The sequence below is a fragment of the Brassica napus genome (genome assembly GCF_020379485.1).
Source record: "Brassica napus cultivar Da-Ae chromosome C3 unlocalized genomic scaffold, Da-Ae chrC03_Random_23, whole genome shotgun sequence".
Lineage (NCBI taxonomy): Eukaryota > Viridiplantae > Streptophyta > Magnoliopsida > Brassicales > Brassicaceae > Brassica > Brassica napus.
Genome location: NW_026014192.1, coordinates 1 through 21,411, shown reverse-complemented (window position 1 = coordinate 21,411; position 21,411 = coordinate 1). Strand labels below are relative to the sequence as shown.

Genomic DNA, 21,411 nt, shown 5'->3' with positions numbered 1-21,411 from the left:
CAAATATTGATGGTCCAAGCACCTGGTGCAAGAATTGGGCGATTCTTCGGGATTTCACTCAAATGAATGGGTCCCTGTCCCTGGTTCAGAATTGATGTCTCGTATAAGTCTCAACTTTTAGGTCGGATCTTTTTTAACTTTGTGGTTTAAAAGAAGTTTCAGTAGAATAATGTGTTCTCGTGGTGGTTTAAAAACAATGTTGGACGATTAGGTAATGTACCTAACTCGTGAATGTTCCTAGACGGATACTCGATCGTGCATCATCGTCTCTGTGCTTAAAACTTATTAAGATCCAATAAAAGTTGATAAATGAAAGTTGAAGTTGCGAAGAATAAAATTAAAAACAAAGGTAGGGTCCAATAGGGACACACAGGCCATTGACTTGGAATCGTATGATACAGTGTAGAGGCCCAACAGCCCATCGCCAGCTGGATTTCTTTAAAAGTGGGTCCCATCTTCGATCCGTTCTCCCAAAACTCACGTGACCTCTCCCTCCATCTTTCTTCACTATCTCCCTCCTCCCCACGTGACCTGACCTCTCTCCCTCTCTCTCTATCTCGCCTCTTCTTCGTCTTCTCTCCTTCATTCATCTCTCAGACGAGCCCTCTCTCCGATATGCTCTGTATCCTCATTGCCATCGTCGGTATAATCGATTCTCCTCTATCCTTTCCTCATTCTCTTTGGTTTTGTTTCTTTACAATTTCTCTCCTCGATCCCATTGCATTTTTGATCGGTCTTTCAATTTCAGTTAGGTTTGTGTTCGATTTTGTTGAATCCGTTACTCATACGGGAATAAGTTTACTATAGATGGATGCGTTATTCTTGGTATCTGCAATTTGATTGGTTAGGAGATTACGAGAGGTTTCATTAGTGCTCTTGTTAGATTTCAGACATTCGTAATTACGAGCTACAAATTAAGATGATTTAGCTTTGATTCTTCAGTTTTATTTCCAACGTTGTGTTTGTTTGTTTTTTGCTACTTATGTTTTGATTCTCGAATCTTTTTTTAATGATATTGATTATTGTGGGGCCAATGGTGGGTAATAACGTATTGATGTTATAAAGTTGCTTGCTTTACAATATAGTTCTCTGGTTTGCTCATTTTAATACCAATCCGGTGGGCAAACAAACCCTTTGTCTTATAGCCCATGTTATTTTGCTGTCTGCTAATTTTACATGTCTTACAAGGTTACATGTATTGTTCTTATCTAGTGCAGAAACAAGAGCAGATGGGTCAGATTCTACACCAATCAGAACGTTGTTATCGATTTAGAAAGCCTCTTATAGCGTAAAAGAGATGGTTAAAATAGTGATACGACTTATCTGAAAGATGGAAGAGAGACGAGATGAATCGTTATCTTCAGAACTTGCGGAAAGGGTTAAGTTACTTTCTGTTCAATCTCAAGGTGATGGTTTGAGTAGGGAGTCTCCTAGGAGTGTTGAGCAGGATGTCTCTCCAGGTCAAAGAGCTTCACAGCTTCTTTGGGATACTGGAATGCTTTGTGAACCCATTCCTAATGGTTTCTACTCGGTTGTTCCGGTGAGCAGTTTATTTCTTATTTAGGAAGATGCTGCTTCTAATGTGATTTTTTTTTTCTGGTGCAGGACAAGAGAGTAAAGGAACTATATAATAGACTACCTACTCCGAATGAGCTACATGCTTTGGGAGAGGAAGGTGTCAGAATTGAAGTCATTCTTGTCGATTTTCAGAAGGATAAGAAGCTCGCCATGCTAAAACAGTTGATCACTACACTTGTTAGCGGCTCAAATCCTGCTTCGGTGATCAAGAAAATAGCTGGAACGGTAGGAAAATGACTTTTCTCTCTTTGTTAAAGGTTTGCATTGCATGTTCTCAGGCGTTTATTCATTCTCTTTAAACAGGTGTCTGACTTTTACAAGCGTCCTACACTGGAAAGCCCTTCAAAGCTTGCTCTGGAGGAAAATGCCTTCTTGTTTGAAAACCATGGTGCTCAGTTGCTTGGCCAAATTAAGCGTGGGTGCTGTCGAGCTCGGGCAATTTTGTTCAAAGTCTTAGCTGACACTGTTGGACTTGAGAGTCGGCTGGTGGTGGTGAGCCTCAACTTCTTGCTGTTTCAGTTTTCTTGTTTCCTCTAATTATGTGCTATTTGGCTCTAACAAATCAACCTTCTCGTTTGATTCATATGAGCAGGGTCTGCCTAATGATGGGACTGTGGATTGCATGGACTCTAACAAACACATGTCTGTTATAGTCGTGCTGAACTCCGTTGAACTACTAGTTGATCTAATCCGTTTTCCTGGTCAGCTGGTGCCTCGATCAGCCAAGGCAATTTTCATGTCACACATCACACCTTCGGGAGAGAGTGATTCTGCCGAAAACGACTCTTGTGACTCGCCTTTGGAGCCAAATAGTCCTTTATACGAGAGAAGAGATCCTGAGAGGTCAGTTTTCCGTTGCGTGATTTTCTTGCTAAACCATTTTATAGGCAGATCATTCTGGACACATCTCTTGTTATATGCTTCCCCGGGAGTGATGAACCGTTTCCTATGTTACAGTACAGAAAAAGATGAAAAAGGATATCCAAATGCATCATTGCATAATTTGATGCTTAGACCTGCTACAGCTATTGAAAGAAAATTGAGGTACCTGTGACATATATTCTGACAAGTTGTATCTTTAATGGTAGATTTATGATAGAAATGTGTTTTTTCCTTCAGTAACACCTCACATAGTGAACCAAATATTGCCACTGTGTTCTGGAGACGTAGCCGCAGAAAAGTGATTGCTGAACAGAGAACAGCTAGCTCGAGGTTTTTCCCTGCTCTTTCTAGCTTAGATTATAGTTAACAGAAAATAAAATACGCAGATCATTACATTGATATAGTAATGAGTTGGAAAATGTAAAAGTTACCGTTTCTCTCCTTGTTGCTGCTTTTATATTTAAATCTCTTGATAAGATGCATCTCAGAAAATTTGCTTGGCGATTCTGTATGAGTTATTTGAAGTGTGCCTTTCTTTATGCTTAACTGATAAAAGTCGGCAATCTGTTACATTTGCAGCCCAGAACACCCATCCATGCGATCACGTGGACGATCTATGTTGAGTACTGGTAGGCACTCGTTTAGGGATTACTCTGGTGATGCATCTCCTTCAAGGTAGCTCAATTTTACAATAGTGCATACCAAAATCTGTCAGCCTTTTCCATACATCTAGTCAGCATGTTTGACAGGACTTCCAATATTAGTTAGTTCCTTATTCAAATCTTTGCTAGATTTTGCAAATTTGCTCACATATGTTAAAATCAACGTATGAGGCTGTGGTTGCAGACCCTAAGCTTTTCATTGGTTCCTTGGAAAGGCTACACTCTATCTTTTCTAGAAATTTATGTTCAGAGATTTGGGATTTCTTGCAGAGCCAACAAAACCATTAAACTTATTCTCATAAATAATGAAAGATAAAGGAAAGTAATAACTTAGATGTATTTAGTACCTAAGAGAGAGTGTTGCCTTTCCAAGGAACTACCCATGAAAAGCTTAAGGTCTTCAACCACACCGTCATATATTGCTTCAGGGATAATTCAGATATTGCTCAAATAGATCTCAAGGATTAATATTTGCTAGATTTTGCATATTTGCTCTTATATGTTAACTCGAGTATTAATTTTTGTCTTTGTAAATTTCACTCCATTTTAGTGATAATATACTTTACTATTCTTGCATTGTTTGTCAGAATTCTGATCTTACTATTACGAGATGCCCAGAGCAATATGTATATTTGATTGCTGTGCAAACAAATTTTAAATATGTTTATCTTTCTAACAGTTCATCCACATTAGAAATTCGTAAAACTAGACGACGAAGTTTCAGGATGACACCAGAGATTGGGGATGACATTGCAAGGTTGGTATTCTCAACCGTGTGCACTGTTTTTTTCTTTCATCCTTTACAAGCATTTGTGTAATTATCAGCTTGCATATTAAAGTCTCTTTATTCGAACTTGTTCTGTCAATCTAAGTTATGAGGTAATTTTGGAACTCTTCGATTATCTTAACAGCTGTCATTATATCACATGTAATTACGGAATGAGCCATCTAAAGTGCAAAACTGTTATCTTCAAACTCGTAGATGCTTAGGTGTCTGTAGGATAGTGATGTACCAATGTGATGTTGAAACTATATTTTCACTCTCACTGTCACAAAAGCTTTTAAACCATTTCATGGCACTTCTTCTAACTTTGTGATTTGGTACTGAGAATTATGAGAAAGAACTCATGAAAGAGTGAGCTGCGGTTTTATCATTTTCTTGTGTATTGATTCTGTTGTTACAAATTTTTGAAGCGCTGTACGAGAAATGTATGAGAAATCAAAGCAAAACCGTCTCTTGCATGGCCGAGAGGATGAAAACAGCTCAGGTATCAATAAAAATGTAAGTTGGGGATCTTTGAGTGACTATTGTGTTGTGTCAGTTCTCTTCCCATAGTTTAACCAGTATATACGTTCTGAGTTTTCTCGAGAAAGTCATTGCACTAAGAAGTTGAATCTAGTGGCTCGTACCTCTATAAACTCTTGTGCTTTCTTTGGTTGTCATTTTCCAGGTGTCTGGCCTCCATCTTGATGATGTGTTAAATTCGAAGAAGACAATGTCGTTGCCATCATCCCCTCATGCTTACAGGAGTCAAGGATTCGGACGAAGAGGGCCTTCAGATTTTGCCGTGAAGGATACGTGGAATAAAGTGGTTGAGTCTTCCACATTGCAGAATCAGCCTTTGTTACCCTATCAAGAATGGGACATTGACTTCTCAGAGCTGACTGTTGGAACTCGGGTGGGGATTGGTAAGCTGCTTTAAATTTATCTTTGATATGGACAATGCAGTTTTTAGTTCATTTTCAATTACTTGAGCATTGTTTTATGTTTTGCATCTAGGATTTTTTGGTGAAGTTTTTCGTGGAGTGTGGAACGGAACAGATGTTGCTATCAAATTGTTTCTGGAGCAAGATCTTACTGTCGAAAACATGGAAGATTTCTGCAATGAGATATCGATTCTCAGGTACCTTGTTATCAATTGCTGCTTGTTATTGTTGTATCAATCCCTGTATACATCTACTAACTATTTTGCATGTTTGCTCGGGCATCTGTGGTTCTCTCTTCAGCCGAGTTCGCCACCCAAATGGTGATTTTTGTTTTCCTCACAATCTCTCGTTTCATGTTTATTAAATAATTTGGGGAGACATGTCTAAGATTATTTTCTTCGTTCACCTTTATCAGACAAGTTGTGATCCATTTTTTGCAGTTGTTCTATTTCTGGGTGCCTGCACAAAACCTCCGCGCTTATCCATGATTACGGAATACATGGAGCTGGGATCTTTGTATTATTTGATCCACATGAGTGGTCAAAAGAAGAAACTTAGCTGGCACAGAAGGCTCAGGATGCTAAGAGACATCTGCAGGTACATAGCTTGCTTATAATCTCCAATCTATTTGCTCTGCCTTCGATGCTCAAAGTGTGGATCATGGTTGGTGATTCTCTGTGGATTAGCAGAATGGCATGCAGAAAGCTGAACACTAGGGTGCACCATTACCTACTTATTATGTCATATTTCTTTTTAGTTACTAGTTCCGTCTTAATTATTATATCTTAATGGAGTGAACATACTTGATTTGTTTCACTCTACATAAGAAACAAGAACATCTTATACATATTTCCCTAGATAGTATACTATATCAAACTACATATGCGTAATTCATATGCTGGTTTGTATTTTGATTTGGATGCTTAAGGGGCCTGATGTGCATTCACGGATGAAAGTAGTCCACCGTGATCTAAAAAGTGCCAACTGTCTCGTGGACAAACATTGGACAGTCAAGATCTGTGATTTTGGGCTCTCGAGAATAATGACTGATGAAAACATGAAGGACACTTCATCTGCTGGTACACCAGAGTGGATGGCTCCAGAACTCATTCGCCAGGAACCTTTTACGGAGAAATGTGATATCTTTAGTCTTGGTGTCATAATGTGGGAGCTTTCTACTTTACGTAAACCATGGGAAGGTGTTCCACCTGAGAAGGTACAATATGCTGTGCCCTGATTCTTCTATGCTCTCACACATGACCATTCTTTCAGTGTATGTGAACTGGATTGATTGTTGAAAGTTTACTTCTTAGGTTATTTTTGCTGTTGCGCATGAACGGTCACGTCTTGAGATTCCTGATGGTCCACTGAGCAAACTAATTGCAGGTTCGATATTGTAAACTCCATAGTTTCTTGAACATCTGATTGATCTTTTTCGTTTATTCTCTCATACTATTCAACTGTTACAGTCTGAATAAATGTCACTATATTTTTTTCTGCAGACTGTTGGGCAGAGCCTCAAGAACGTCCAAATTGTGAAGAGATACTTAGAGGCTTGCTAGATTGTGAGTATACACTGTGTTAGCACCACTTCTCTGTGGTGGGATATGAGCCGAAGGACTTTTAGCTCAAAAAGCAGCCCAGCTTACTTTTAAGATCATGCGAGCTTCAAGGCTCTAATGAGAGAAATTTTCAGATCAGTTTTGATAGAGGCACCAAATGTAGACAATACCAAGAAGTGTTTATTGTGTGATTCATGGTCTCACAGGCAGTGTTTTGGTTATTAAAGAGCATTTTGGTCTATTTCAAGAAAATATAGATATATGTAATGCTATCTTTTTTTTTTTTTGGGGCAAATGTAATGCTATTCTTATTTGGGAAAAATAAAGAGCTCTTTGATATGTATTTACTTCATTCATCCATCCATCCATTATCTTCAAAACAAAGATGAAATATTAGTGTGATGATGCATATGCTGCGGCTGACAAACACCTCATAATAAACAGAATAATAATAAGAGAGCAATAACAAGTCAGAACTTAAAACAAATTAATTACCACCATAAATGGAGTTTTTGAAAAGAAATAAGCTATCATCCCTCAATCTGAGTTATATCCCCAACAAGCAAAACATAGAGCAACTATAACTACATACCTTATAGGACACGTTACCTTAACATTATATGCCTGGTTCTTGATTAATTCGGATATATTTAGGGTTGTTTAATTTCTTGTGATATTATTATCTAGTGGGGACACTACTGAGAGTCATGCAAAATGAAGCAAGTTTCTTAGATTCAACTTTATTGTCCATACAAAAAATGAAATCTGGGGTCCATTTTCAGTTACAAGCATGTACGTTTCATGATTACACCACAAACATTTACATGATTCTTCTCTATATAAGTAATCCATCACTCTTCTTCTCTTTGCTCTACACAGAACCAGAGTAAAACAAAATTCAAAAGAAAACAAAAATGGAAGCCAAAGTGATTTCTTGCACTACTTTTGGAGAAGACAAGGTCATAAAGATTGTTGTTTCGAGCCATCGTGCAGTCACCAACTACAAACCTGGAGAAAACGAAACGACCGTTGTTGTTGCCGATGATACTTGCTCCAAGAAAGATGTTGAAGAGATTAAGAAGACTTGTGAGAAGCTCGATTATGTTTACGAAGGAAGACTTCACGAAGATTACGCTCAGACCAACATTGGACCTGGTTTGGTCTGAAAGTTTCAGAGTTACAGTTAAACTCTCTATGCTTTGCTTCACTTTTGTCTAAGTACTTTTCTTTTCTGCATTTTTGCTTTCTATGTTCTAAGTTATCTCTTGGTGGTTTGCAGTGTATGAATGAATTTATATGAGTTTATTAGTTACATTTTCTTCCAACACTGACTTTGACCTAATCACTCTGGCCTCTTAACACACAACAGTCTAACTTGTTAATATAAACTGAAACTGGTGCTTTTAGACATCGGTTTTTGAGTAGAAACGGAGATGGCTTCTCCTATAGCTTGAAAGAATGTAGCAATATTGTAAGTAAAGAACCCAACCAACATTGGTTTCAACTTCAAGTGCATGAATCCAATACTCAGGGACAAGTAATCTGCCAAACATATTCAAAAAGTAAATCTGATTGATGGAACCAAGTTAGTTGTAGTGAAAAGATATAATAATGCACAAGAGATCGCGCTTACGCATTCCATCTGTTGAATATCATAACCAACACAACCGGGACTAGTAACCGTGGCTGTCCAGCTGCTTGGGACAGTTCTAAACAGGAGTTCTACAGCTCACCACAACAAACTGATAGGCAGACAGAGGTAACCAACAGAACTATAGGGAATATGATTAGAAGTGTTTGTGGTAATAAGCCAAAGCAGTGGGACTCGGCTTTGCCTCAAGTGGAATTTGCTTACAACAGTGATGTGCATTCCGCGACGGAGAGAATCACCTTTTTCTTTGGTATACACGTCTGCTCCCTAAGCATGTAGTTGATTTGGTTAAACTGCCTAAGGCTCCTGGGGTCAGTGCATCAGCTAAGGCTATGGCTGAAGAAATTTTCACTGTTAAAGAAGCGGTTAAAGTTAAGTTAGAGGCTATTGGGCAGAAGAACAAGGTTGCTGCTGATACTTAGAAGGATTAAAATTTTCAAAGAAGGGGACGATGTGATGGTATTCCTCCGTAAAGAGAGGTTCCCGGTTGTTACGTATAATAAGCTGCAACAACGCAAGTATGGACCATTCAAGGTGTTACGGAAGATCAATGATAATGTTTATGTTGTGGCTCTCCTAGAATCTATGAACATTTCTAATACCTTCAACGTAGCTGACATTCATGAGTATCAAGTAGATGAGAATTTGGGGACAAGTTCTTCAGAGGTGGAGGAGACTGATGTAGGAAGGATTTACTTTTTCCTTTTTGATATTTTCTATTTTTGTGAGTTTTCCTTTTTAGTTTTCACTAGTTTTTCCTTTTTGATATTTTTATTTTTGTGAGTTTTTCTTTTAGTTTTCACTTTTGGTTTTTCCTATTTTATAGTTGAGATCCTTCTCTATATAAGGAGAGGTTCTAAGTTTTGTAAGACACAACTTATTATTCTAAATGAGAGCTTTTATCGAATCTGGTGGATTTCCAGAGTTTTATCTTCAAATTCATCGCTTGTGAACTTGAATTCGTTCTAGTTTTAGTGTTTGCTAATCCTAAAGTTTTCCGACTGCGTCAGAAGCAGAGTTAAAACAAAGACTCAAAGAAAAAATGGAAGCCAAAGTCATTTCTTGCACTACTTTCGGAGACGACAAGGTCATAAAGATTGTTGTTTCGAGACATCGTGCTGTCACCAACTACAAACCTAGAGAAAACGAAACGACGACCGTTGTTGTTGCCGATGATACTTGCTCCAAGAAAGATGTTGAAGAGATTAAGATGACTTGTGAGAAGCTCGATTATGTTTACGAAGGAAGACTTCACGAAGATTACGCTCAGACCAACATTGGACCTGGTTTGGTCTGAAAGTTTCAGAGTTACAGTTAAACTCTCTATGCGTTGCTTCACTTTTGTCTAAGTACTTTTCTTTTCTGCATTTTGATTTCTGTGTTCTAAGTTATCTCTTGGTAGTTTGCAGTGTATGAATGAGTTTATATGTGAGTTTATTAGTTACATTTTCTTACAACACTGACTTTGACCTAACCGCTGGACTTAACACAGAACAAAACAAACTTGTTTATAAACTGAAGTAGGTGCTTTTAGAAATGGAGATGTCTTCTTCTATAGCTTGAAAGAATGTAGCAACTTTGTAAGTAAAGAACCCAACCAACATTGGTATCAGCTCCAAGTGCAATGAATTCATACTGAGGAACAAGTATTCTGCCAAACATATTCAGAAAGTAAATCTTATTGATGAAACCAAGTTAGTTGTGATGAAAAGATATGAAAATGGAAGAGAGAAAAGGCTTACGTGTTCCACCTAATGAATATCATAACCAACACAACCAGGACTAGTAACCGTCGCTGTCCAGCTGCACCTCTATCAGATCAATCAAGCTAAGAAAGAAAAGAAAAATGTGAGTGAGTCTTCTCAATATAGATAACCGAAATGAATGAGAATAGAAAGACAGGTAACACGTACTTCATAACTCCTCTGGCTCCATCTGCCATGGCATCTACAGTGTTACCAAACATTCTCATGTAAGCTAATGAACCCATCAAGCCAGCACCAAAACTGTTAACAGAAGTTCCAACACAGATACAAATAAATGCGATCAGATGACTTCACAGTTATTAATTTTGAGAGGTTTTGATGTCCTTTGTAGGAGAAAGACAAACCTAATTAGTGTTATCTCTGGTGTTGCATGAAATATAAGCTGAGACTAAACCAACACCACCAATGCCAACTGTGAGAACCTGTAGCTTATTTTTCAACTGCAAAAATAAAAATAAAAACCAAAAGTCAAAGAGAGTAAAAACCAAAGAGTCCATGAAGATTAAAGAGTTTGATGCAAAACCAATATGCCTTTCATGAGTGCCCAAACCGTAAAACCAGTAGCCATACCGTGAACGGATGTTAGCTAACGAATAGGTTTGATATTACGCATGATAATAATTTTTGTTTGATATTATCTGATGTCTGATGATCATCATCATCATCTTATTATTTTAAAAAGAAATAAATTAAAATAAGAAGATAAACCTGAGTATATATTTATTGACTAAACAAAAAGTATTGTTATTATCTCAATTCTCTTTTCTTTTAAGCTTTTTCCAAAGTTATTAATAACTTCTTCCTTTTTTACTTACTTTGTTTGTATTTTAAAGTTTCTGTTTTGTAGTTTCATATGTATTGACGGTTTAAAGAAGTAATTCACAGAAGTAATGAAGGTTAAATAGATGAATATTACAAAGATTTTAAACCATCTGTCCTAAAAGATCAAAGAATATATAATTTTATACGAAAATAGAATTTTAATTATAATATAAAATCTGGAAAGTTGTTTCTAAAGAAATTCATACATCGACTAGGAAACCAAATTATATCAAAATCTCTAATGAATGAGGAAGGAAAAAAGAAAGTTTAACTAAAAAAATAGAAAATAAAAACAAGAAAGGAAAAAACAAACAATTTCACTAACATATATCCGACGTGGACTAATCAAACATATTAAAATTGCAATCCTAAAACGAATAAAGTATGGTAAGCCTCCATCAAGTTCTACTATATATAAACACACACAAATCTATTTGTAGTTCCATCTCTTTCTCATTGTTTTCTACCTCCCGGCAAATAAAGAATCACAATATCAATCATGAAGAACACAATCATGACTTTGTTAATTGTAACATTGTCACTAATCGGATTAGCTCGTTCTGCATCTTTTTACGAGGTTGGAGACACCAACGGATGGACGACAAAGATGGGCCTTGAGTATTACAAGACATGGTCTTCTTCAAAGACTTTCTACCTTGGAGATTCCCTCATCTTTCAATACAACAAAGATCTCCACAACGTGATGGAGGTGAGCTTCAAAGATTACGAGTTGTGTAACCCTAATTCAGCTCTGGCCACATATCACTCTGAGTATGAACCGGTTAAGCTTAACAGAACCGGACACTATTACTTCATATGCGGTGTGCCTGGTCACTGTGAATGTGGTCAAAAGCTTGAGGTCCTAGTCACGGCGCCTGCCTCTCTGCAGAATCCTGCCACAACTCAACAAAACAACTCTTCTACTTCTAATTCTAACCCTGAACCTAATCCTACAATTCCTGATCCTAAACCTAATCCTACATTTCCTGATCCTAAACCTATGCCTACTAGTCCTGATCCTAAACCAAAGCCTTCACCGCGTTGGGAGGATCCTCTTGTGGTTCTTCCAGTAGATGCTGCAACAATTGCATCACTTCCTCACAATGCAGCCTCAGACCCTTGTGTGTGGAGTGGGTTAAGCTTGCTCTCATTCGTTCTTCTACAAACCCTAGTTTTTCTTTAAGAGTTTTTTTTTTGTCTTAAAACTATGTTATTTAGGGTTTTATTTGAGATTTTTTTTGGTTAAAATATTTTGAGATTTGTTAGTAAATTTTTTTTATTATTTTTTTTGTCATCATTATTATTGCTTATACTCTAATGTTAATGGTGTTTGGTTTTCTATTACCTTCATGGATATTTCTCCATATAATCACAAATCTTTTTTTTTTAACTTCTAAATTATCACAGATTTTGTTTACGAATAGTTATATCTTAAACGCGTTGTGTATAAAGAATAAGACATTACTATAAAACGTGTGGGTCGTAAGATTTACCCAAGTTCACCCACAAAACTCTTTATGACCATAAATCCGCTGGTCCAAAAAGACTATCGTAAGAAATTTTTTTTGTTATTTAACAGAAGAAGAAGAAATATTACGCTCAAGGTTAGTTTTATACTTTCTAATACCACTTTAAGACAGTTTCTACCATTCACCCATTTTTTCTTTTTCCCAACGCACTTTTCACTTTTCCCAACCTATACAAACCCAATATTACCCCTGTGTACTATGAAAACCAAACTTACTCAATGAAACCGAATTAATATTTAACTAAATAACACAATTTTTTACTTTTTTTTCTCATTATCTCTTTTATTTTTCTCTTTTCTTTCTCTCTCTTTTCGGCCATTGTTGTAGAAGCTTGTTTTGTGAAGATGTAGATGAAGCAATATAAAAGACGACGGAGAAGAAATAGCTGACCTGCAACGTCTTTACCACTTTTCTATGCCGTCTCCGCTACCGATGTCCGGCGTCTCCGCTACCGATGTCCGGCGTCTCCGCCAAAAAATCCTACCTTTTTATTCTGATAAAAATAGTTTGATGTTTGTAATAGTTTTTAAGTTCTCGATATTGGTGTTGTTGTTGGTAGCCTTATTGAAGTCTTTCCAATAAATATCTTTGTCAAGAAAGATAATGATACAAGATTGTTAGTGTTGAAGCTTAATTTATTACAGCCACCAATAGAAATCAGAGCAACTCAAAAGACATTTTTAATATTAATTTACTAATGGATGATAAAATTGTGTTGAAATCTACATTTATAAACGTTAATTCAAATATTGTACGTAGTGTACATGTGGATTTAATACTCTAGTGTACACATATAATTGTCCACATGTACGCTTGTACATTATCCACATGTATGTTTGCCAACATGTACAGATACTCAATATCAAAATGTACAACTGCAAACAATATACATATGTACAAAAATAAATACATAAAACATCTTTAGTATACACAATACTGCTACGCATAATAACAATGAAACAAACATTTTATAGTGTTCCAAATTAAAATACTTGATCACTTTCTTCTCCACACTGTCTTGAAAAGTTGTGTTTAAATTCTGAGCATATTTTTCCTTCACGTTTCTTCTACTTGTTGTGAACGGAAATGTTACACATCACATTTGAGTTGTTAATTTAAGTTGTATTCTTTTAGATATTATCAAGTATTAATTTTAAAGATATTTAATATACAATACACACATACATGCTACCACATGTATATGTGGACAAATAAATATGGATGCTTAATCAAAGAACATAGAGTTTCTTTATGTACACGTGTACGCCTCCTATATGATATCCACATGTACACATCAACAATGTGTACTTCTTACATATATCTACATGTGTTCATATGACTAATATTGTATTTAAGAATACAAACCACATCACTGCAACTAAGAGCATATAATGTTTATTTAAATGAAAATTTTGTTATGAATAAGTAATAAAAATCTAAATTATACATACCCAACACATTCATGCGGCGTTGACAAGACGAACGCTTTGACACGCAGTGCCGTATAGTTCAAAGCGGTAATTAGACTTGATGTAAAAGAGTTTTCCAGTGACAGAATAATAAGAGTATTAGACAAAGAGGTTTAATACAATTTGAAGTGGTAATCAAACTCAGACCATTGGAGAGCATTAATGAGTGAGCAGTGACGATGGCGGAGACAAAACAAAATGAAGAGTTGATTCATATGAGAAGGAAGATAAGCTGTGACTTTGACCATGGATGAACACTCTCTTATTGAAATTTTGGGAATCAGATTGTGGTTAGTTGATCGAGATCTGAGACTACGCTTTGGAGGATGAAGGAGATAAGGATTTTGTGGTTATTGAAGTCATCGAGTCTATATTTGCCTAGATACTTTCTCTGTTATGCCATCTAGCTCCACCGCCTCCGTCGTCAAATCAATTAAGTTTTTCGGCGTGATTTTTCAACTTTTCTCAGCACATTTTTAGGTAAACGTGCAAAGATGAGAAAAAATATAAAAAGGTGTGGTTGAAAATTCTTTAGTGTCGTTCTTATCTCTTTCCAATTAAAAAACAATTTAAAATTTAAAAACATTAAACTAAAAAAGAAAAAGAAACGTTAAGCTTCGTTAGGGATAGCAAAGTAAACAACCATAGCAAAACTACTTCAATATTGACTTATTGTGTAATAAAATCACATTAACTGACTCTCACTGAGTGATTTGTAAATCACTCACAGAAGAATGCATCTTCTTGCGTATAAGTTATGGATCTATGTAATCTGAATATTCCTCGTATAGTGTATATTCAATAATTTTCTTTGTGTAAGAATGTGACAAGAAAGAGAGCCAGAAACCAAACCAACTTTTACTAAAAACTGCACCGGTGGAAGGTTACTCTTTGGCTCGTTTGCTCTGTGATTTACGCTTGGTAACGTCTAGACATCTCTTCCTCAACCTAATCGTCTTTGGAGTAACCTGAAGACATTTAAACCAATAACAATACATCACAAGAAGGCAGAAATAAAACGTTCCTCGTGGTTAGCTGGACTTAGGATTGGCGATTAATTAACAATGGTACCTCAATAAGTTCATCTGAGGCAACGTATCCTATAGCCTCCTCAAGTGTCATCTGAATAGAAAAGAAAGATAAGAAGTTTTAGTCAACAAGAAAACGGGTTTCTTGTCTCTTTCGATGTTGTGAGAAAAGTAGCTAAAGAAAAAAAGGTACATACGAGGCGAGGTGGAGATAGCTTCACATTCTCGTCTTTGTTAACAGAGCGAATGTTGGTAAGCTCTTTGGCCTTAACCGGGTTAACCTGTAGTTTGCAAGGCAAGTGAGCCCATGGTATTGTCATTTTTAAGCGCAAGAAGGATGAGTCTAACCAACTTACATCAAGATCTGTGTCTCGTGAGTGCTCACCGATAATCATGCCATCGTATGACTGTTAAAATACAAAGAAACAGAACAGGATGAAGCATTAGCAAGGATCAAACGCGCAAAGACCACATAAATGTTCTAACTATGAATAACTACACCAATAAAGGAACAGAACATGTATATATATATATATATATTATCATATTTAGAAAGGTTCTCACTTCCAGTCCCGGAGACACAAAGAGAGTCCCACGAGCTTCCAACCCCATCAGTGAATGAGCTGTAATAGTTCCATATCCCATCGAAACCTGTGCATCAAGAAATATAAATTTCAATTATAACTTAATAATGCAGGCACGACATTTAGGAAACAAAGACTTCGAGTGAAAAGGGATATTTCTATTCAACAACCAGCCATAACACAACAAGATATAGCTATCCACCAAATGGTTAGATATTGAGTTATGGCAAGAGTATGACTTATTAGGGCTTAAAAACGTAGTTGGAAAGTTAGAGAGAGGTGAGAGTGGATTCTCTCTTTTCTTTCTCTCCCCACCGTTCATCTTCTACTCGACAAAGCCACCGCTGATTCTCGTTCTGGTGGCCGACGGAGGGTATCTACCTGTCTGTCGCCACCCCAATCGCTTCTGAGTCCAGCTTCATCCCCTCTCTAGCCTCGATTTCTCCATATCCTCCTTGCTCTTCTTCTCTGGTTCTTCGTCGGTTTGCGGTCGGAACCGGCAAATCAAAGCGGTGACTGAGTGTGTCCTCGGTCTCCCTGGAGTGATGGCGAGGATGTGGATAGTCGGATCTGAGCAGGAGGCACCGTCTAGGTGGTAGATCTAGGGTTTGATTTCAAGCGGATCTGGGTCAGTTTCTCTCTTGGAGGGTCCGACGGAGTGGCTGAGCGTCGTTGCTTTCGCCTCTCTTGTCGCTGCCTCGTCTGTCTCCCCTTGCTCCTCTTCCGGCTGCTAATGATAAGAACTTCCCTCTCTCGTTCTGAGTTAAAAAGACGATATCAAAGCTTATCGTCGCGGACTTTTCTGGTTTGGTTCTTCGACAATCACCATGGCGCCTAGTTAGGTTTTAGAACTGTCTGGGGTTTGGGTTGACTCAGAGCTTTCGTGCCGTTGCTCTGCTATGTCCCTACTCCATTCGATGGGTCTTTTCTCCTCTTCTACCTGCTGATGGGAGCTTCTTGTTCCTCCGCTTCTCAAGTTTCAGAAGGTTGATAGCCACTGTCCCCTGCCTCTCTTGATGTTCTGTAACCGGTTACCTTTTGTGCTCTGCTCGCGGGATGGGACCGGAGTTCAGCCGCATAAACCTCTGCTTCCATCTGCCAGTATTCCACCTGTGTTCATCTGCTGGTTCCTCCTCATCGGTTTGGATTCTCAGGAGTGCAGCTTGCCGTCTTCTTGAGCTAGCAGTGTCTGGAGTGGACTTCACTGGTTAGGAATGGCCGGACCAGGACTTGCCGACCCTGCTTCGCCTGTTCCACGGTTGGAGTCGCCCTCGGGACGGTATGCGGTCCCTCAGACTGTTCTCTGGCTGTGACCTCTTTGGACTCGTGCGGTTTTGATGCAGGTCCCGACATCAATCTATTCGCTGTGGTCTGCTGTTAACTTAATGGTTGTCAATTGAACCATAATGTTAGCCAAGCTTTAATCACATCCATATGGCTGCGATTGAAACTTTGTTTGTCTTGGTGAGTTCTTTTTAGCTTTTTTTTGTAGCTCCCTAAGACACACTTGCTTTGAGTAGCGACTTAGATACAATAGGTTTTGATTCATCAAGCTGAATGTATCTCTCTGCATCATTATTGATTTAATGAAAATTCACATACGTAACAAAAAAAAAAAAAAAAGACTTATTAGGGCCAGAAACTAGAGAAAGGTAAACGTACCTGTAATAGAACTATGCCAATTTTCCTTTGCTCCAGAAAACATATATGTCTGTGGGGAACTCACGTGATTCTTCATTAACTCGAAGGCAACAAAATACAATATTTATTTTACTCTACTAATTCTAACATTTCTATTCGGAGTTTATTGATTATCTAGTCACTAGATAATTAATTTATTTGATTTTCACGTTATATATAAGGTGACACAGATGTAATGTAATGAAAGCTGCAAAGTAGAGGAAAGATGGAGAAGCAAAGTCGTTGTGATAAGATGTAATAAATGTAACGACGATGTGTTCTTGTCTGATTTGCAATTTAACCCGTCGCATTCATCCATATAAACTTCACATGGACACATGTTGTCCACTTAAACATATACATGCGTTGTTCTTTCTATTATCGTCCATCCATAACTTAACATGTCCACAATTTTGATGTCTACACCTCATATTTCCATATCCACATTTTAGTATATAACCCTTATAGGATCAAGGTAAAGACACATCAACCCCAATTATTAAGCTTATGACTTTTCATGCAATTTATCATATGTTGATATATACATTAAAATCAATATTTTATATTTTATATTTTATATGTAGTTCTTGACGACGGTTATATGTAGTTCTTGATAACGACAACAATGTGGAAGTCAGTGAATAACATCACTAATCTGGATGTTATAGTTTCTTCTGCTTAGAGCTGATAAGATTTGCTTTATTTCTATTCGATGTTACTATTTATTTGGTTTATTAGGTAAGATATTTATTTAGTTTTGGATTAATAAACATATAGACGATTATTTTAAGTTAGAATTAAGTTAATTTTTGATTTTAAAATTAATGTATTCAATTTTAGTTTATTTTTTAAAAAGAAATCCAAAATTTTTATAGCTCTTTAGAGTCGAACCGGACTTTGAAATATAAACACAAAATTTTCAAAGGCTGAATTAGGTCATGCTTAAATAGCAAGTGAGTTTTGTGGGTTTTGGACCAGGCCGGGTCGGGCAGCCCGATTGACACCCCTAGCTCTACTACCACTCTTGTTCATAAATATGTATTCACTCCCACAACAATTTAAAAAACTTTACATTCTACTCAAACACTTTCACTTGGCTATTGGCTACCCTCCCACCTAACCATTTGAATCACAAACCATGTGATACAAAATCACAAAAGTGTGTGATTTCATCACACAACCAAGAACAAATTCACCCACAGACAAATGCGCTAACTTCCCTTACTTTCATCCTCCTAAAATTCAAATACCTTATTTGTGAGCATAAACCATGGATTGATTGTTCACATTAGAACACAAAAAACTTGTAATTTTTGGGACTCTACAAAACTACTTCAAAGTCACTTTCAGCCTACAAGGCAAAGAAACTATATCCCCAAATTCTCTTTACATTATAACTAATCTTATAACTAAAAGCTTCTTTCTACTCACTCACTTAAGAGGGCAATTAAGTACTGTACAAAATGCCCCTCTAGCCAAAAATGTGTTAAGTGATATTTTGAAACTCAGTTATGTGCTAAGAGTGTCATCAACTCTCGGAGCTAAACTAGTTTGTGTTTTATTCTGTAAAACTGCATGTTACGTGTAAATTATGAATTATTCATCATTTTAAAGGTCTGTCTGTTTGAGCCCATAGGCTATGGTAACTTGGCCCATGTATTTTTTTTTTGGTCGAGATCGCCGGTGCAGTTGTGTTATCGCAAATTTTCCTTCCCAAAATCAAATATTATTTTTAAATGATGTGTATAATGTTGGTGTTCAACTGAAATTTGTTTTCTCCAAACGGTGCTATATATTTATTGCGAAAACATATTGACAACACTTTTGTGATTTGTGATGTATTTGTGACATATACAGATTTAAACTTTAAAATTAATTATAAGAAAGCCCTTTTTCCAAAAAAAAAAAAAAAACCTTAAATTATCTATATAAAAATATCAAAAAAATTCTAAACAAAGATTTTTTTTTTTCATTTTCTTTGGTATAAGCTAACGAAATAATAAAGTTTGCGACTTACAACAGTCAACAGACAATAGTGTCAATAAAGGAGATTAAACGCTTATAATGAATGGTTCTTACGCCATTTTCGAAACCCCGTGTCATCAAATGACTTCTCTTAACAAGAGTTACAAAAAAGTGCGACATGGTCTCATTGGTATGTGTTGCGCAGTGTCTTATAAAAATAAAAAAAAAAAATCAAGACATGCATCGAGTTACCTATATTTTAGAAAGTCTGTCTTTTGTCGGCTCAAAGTCGTGACAATGAATAAGAATAGACCAAAAGTGGCTCCCTAAGTGTTCAGGTTCAATAATATATCCCACAATTTGCATTCTGGATTGATCTGGTCTCTTGAGTTTGTAGGGGCCAAAACTAGAGAACGTGTGAGATATTGTCACTTCGATTTTGAATAAGGTTTAACATTGCTTTCAGATTGTTTGTAACAATGTCAATTCAGTTCAAAAAAAATGTCAAACTATTATATTTAACATAACTATACAATTTTATGAAACTAAATCTGTTGTGTATTTTATCTAAGATTTTATTAATATATTATTTTCAATATAAATATTTCGTGTAGCTATTGATTGGGAATGATTCAGCAAAAAACAGGATGTAGTTTCATGTGTGTACGTATGAGTATATTCCGAACTCCAAACTAGTTCATTGGCCACAAAATATAATATTGAAATGGAACTAAAGTTTGAAAGATTATGGATTTTAGTAATCCGAAGATAAACCAAACAAAGTAAAGAAAATTCATGTAGCTTATTTTGTTTGAAACTTTTGATAATTAAACTTTAAGATAAAGTCTGAATCAGATAAGATCTTCATTTATTTTGCTATAATTCGTTTTGTATAAAAGATTGTTAGAATTAGCGTCATCAGTTGATGATATATATTAATGGTGTCTCCAGATTCCAGGGTCGGTCTTAACTACTAATTTAACGACCTAATTAGTAATTTGTACTTATCTATATAGATAGCTAGATCAATGGAGCATATACCATTTTACTACAAACTGCTGGATATCAAGTTTGATTATTTGACCCCACGTACAAAGTCATCAGCTGATACTGAAAGAGTCATTCATAGTTGAAACAAAACCTACACAAGATCAGCCTACTGCCTACAGTCTACATAAATACTCTTAAAAAATTTCAAATCTTACAAAATAATGACTCTAACTGGAACTATTAAAAAGTAATATTTGTTACTTATGTTTTTTCGAAATTGATAAAAACTAAATGTTATTAAAATTCCTTAAATATAAGAAAATGACAAGAAAATAGGTAAAGATATTATTCTTTGTAAATGGTGTATATAAAAATTCAAATTTAGTAATTCTGTAAATCCATCACTTTTATTTTTTATCAAGTATCTAAATATATAATTCATTTTTTTTTAAATTTAGCAATATACAAAATTAGGAGTTATATTAATATGACGTAGAAGTCCCAGATCAAAATTCACACATTAATTCGAATGATGAAGAAACCAGAAATTCTTGATAAAGATATGTTCAGTGTTCGACCAAAAGATGTTCAGTGACAACCCATACGTTTATTCAGAGTGACAAAACCCAACTTTGATCCTCTAATTTCAAGATAAATCTTTCAGCTTATTGGGGTTCCTATGGGCCTTGTCGATGTATATTGTTAACGTCATTAGGTTACCATATTTGTGTAACATATATCTTTGTATATAAGGCATTGCCTTGACGAGGAAGGAATAAAAAAGAAAACCCTTTTACAACTTCTAAGGTTCTTGACATGGTATCAGAGCAATAAACCTAAATCTAGGGTTTCTGGTTTCGATCTACTCAAGCCCTACTTCTCCTGAACAATGGTTTCTACAGAAGAATCCTTTGCCCAAACGGGAACCAAGTCTCGCCATGAAGTAACTCGGGAACCATATCTCCGTATGATCTCACGGCATCAGGACAATCCCGGAACAGTTATCTCACGCCTGCTTTGCGTGGACACAACTACGATGAATGGTTCGCAAGCATACGCTTGGCTCGAAAGCCAGAAAGAAGTTTGGTTTTGTGGATGGATCTATACTCAAACCATCTGAAGATTCTGAAGACTATGAAGATTGGTGTGCCAACAACGCTTTGTGGTGTCATGGATAAAAGTCACCATCGACGAGTCTTTTGTTCATCTGTTCTCACAGTGATGACGCCTCTAAATTGTGGACGCAAATTCAAAAGCGTTTCGCAATGAAGAATGGACAACGTGTTCAAAGACTTAAAACAGAGCTGGCTACTTGTAGACAACAAGGGACACCTATGAAACCTACTTGGCAAACTCACAAAGTTGTGGACAAGCTTGGCTGACTATCAACAAGCCAAGACCATGGAAAGAGATAGAGATTGCTAGAGAGCGCGAAGAAGATAAACTGCATCAATTCTTATGGGAATTGATGAATCACTTTACGGAGCCGTGAAAATCATCACTACTGTCACGAACTCAATTGCGTCTCTTGATGAA

At 36.5% G+C, this 21,411-nt stretch overlaps 4 protein-coding genes and 1 pseudogene across 4 annotated transcripts; 4 read left to right on the top strand and 1 right to left on the bottom strand.

Annotated features, from left to right (window-relative positions):
• The first annotated feature begins 493 nt into the window (after nucleotides 1-493).
• Nucleotides 494-6,734, top strand: LOC106437758 (annotated as a pseudogene).
• Nucleotides 6,735-7,290: 556 nt separating this feature from the next.
• On the top strand, nucleotides 7,291-7,703 carry LOC125594669 (oxysterol-binding protein-related protein 1B-like). The gene has a single exon (XM_048770776.1). The coding sequence runs from the start codon at nucleotides 7,306-7,308 to the stop codon at nucleotides 7,555-7,557; it is 252 nt and encodes an 83-aa protein (XP_048626733.1). The 5' UTR covers nucleotides 7,291-7,305; the 3' UTR covers nucleotides 7,558-7,703.
• A 1,272-nt stretch (nucleotides 7,704-8,975) lies between these two features.
• Nucleotides 8,976-9,438, top strand: LOC125594667 (oxysterol-binding protein-related protein 1B-like). The gene has a single exon (XM_048770775.1). The coding sequence runs from the start codon at nucleotides 9,085-9,087 to the stop codon at nucleotides 9,337-9,339; it is 255 nt and encodes an 84-aa protein (XP_048626732.1). The 5' UTR covers nucleotides 8,976-9,084; the 3' UTR covers nucleotides 9,340-9,438.
• Nucleotides 9,439-11,144: 1,706 nt separating this feature from the next.
• Nucleotides 11,145-11,813, top strand: LOC125594666 (cucumber peeling cupredoxin-like). Its single transcript, XM_048770774.1, has one exon. The coding sequence runs from the start codon at nucleotides 11,145-11,147 to the stop codon at nucleotides 11,811-11,813; it is 669 nt and encodes a 222-aa protein (XP_048626731.1).
• A 2,612-nt stretch (nucleotides 11,814-14,425) lies between these two features.
• On the bottom strand, nucleotides 14,426-16,004 carry LOC106443457 (50S ribosomal subunit assembly factor BipA-like). Its single transcript, XM_022717536.2, has 5 exons — nucleotides 15,221-16,004; nucleotides 15,013-15,063; nucleotides 14,854-14,937; nucleotides 14,700-14,750; nucleotides 14,426-14,596 (listed from the first exon to the last, which is right to left on the bottom strand). Exons 1-5 carry the CDS (start codon nucleotides 15,299-15,301, stop codon nucleotides 14,513-14,515), a joined length of 351 nt encoding a protein of 116 aa, XP_022573257.1. The 5' UTR covers nucleotides 15,302-16,004; the 3' UTR covers nucleotides 14,426-14,512.
• Nucleotides 16,005-21,411: the final 5,407 nt, after the last annotated feature.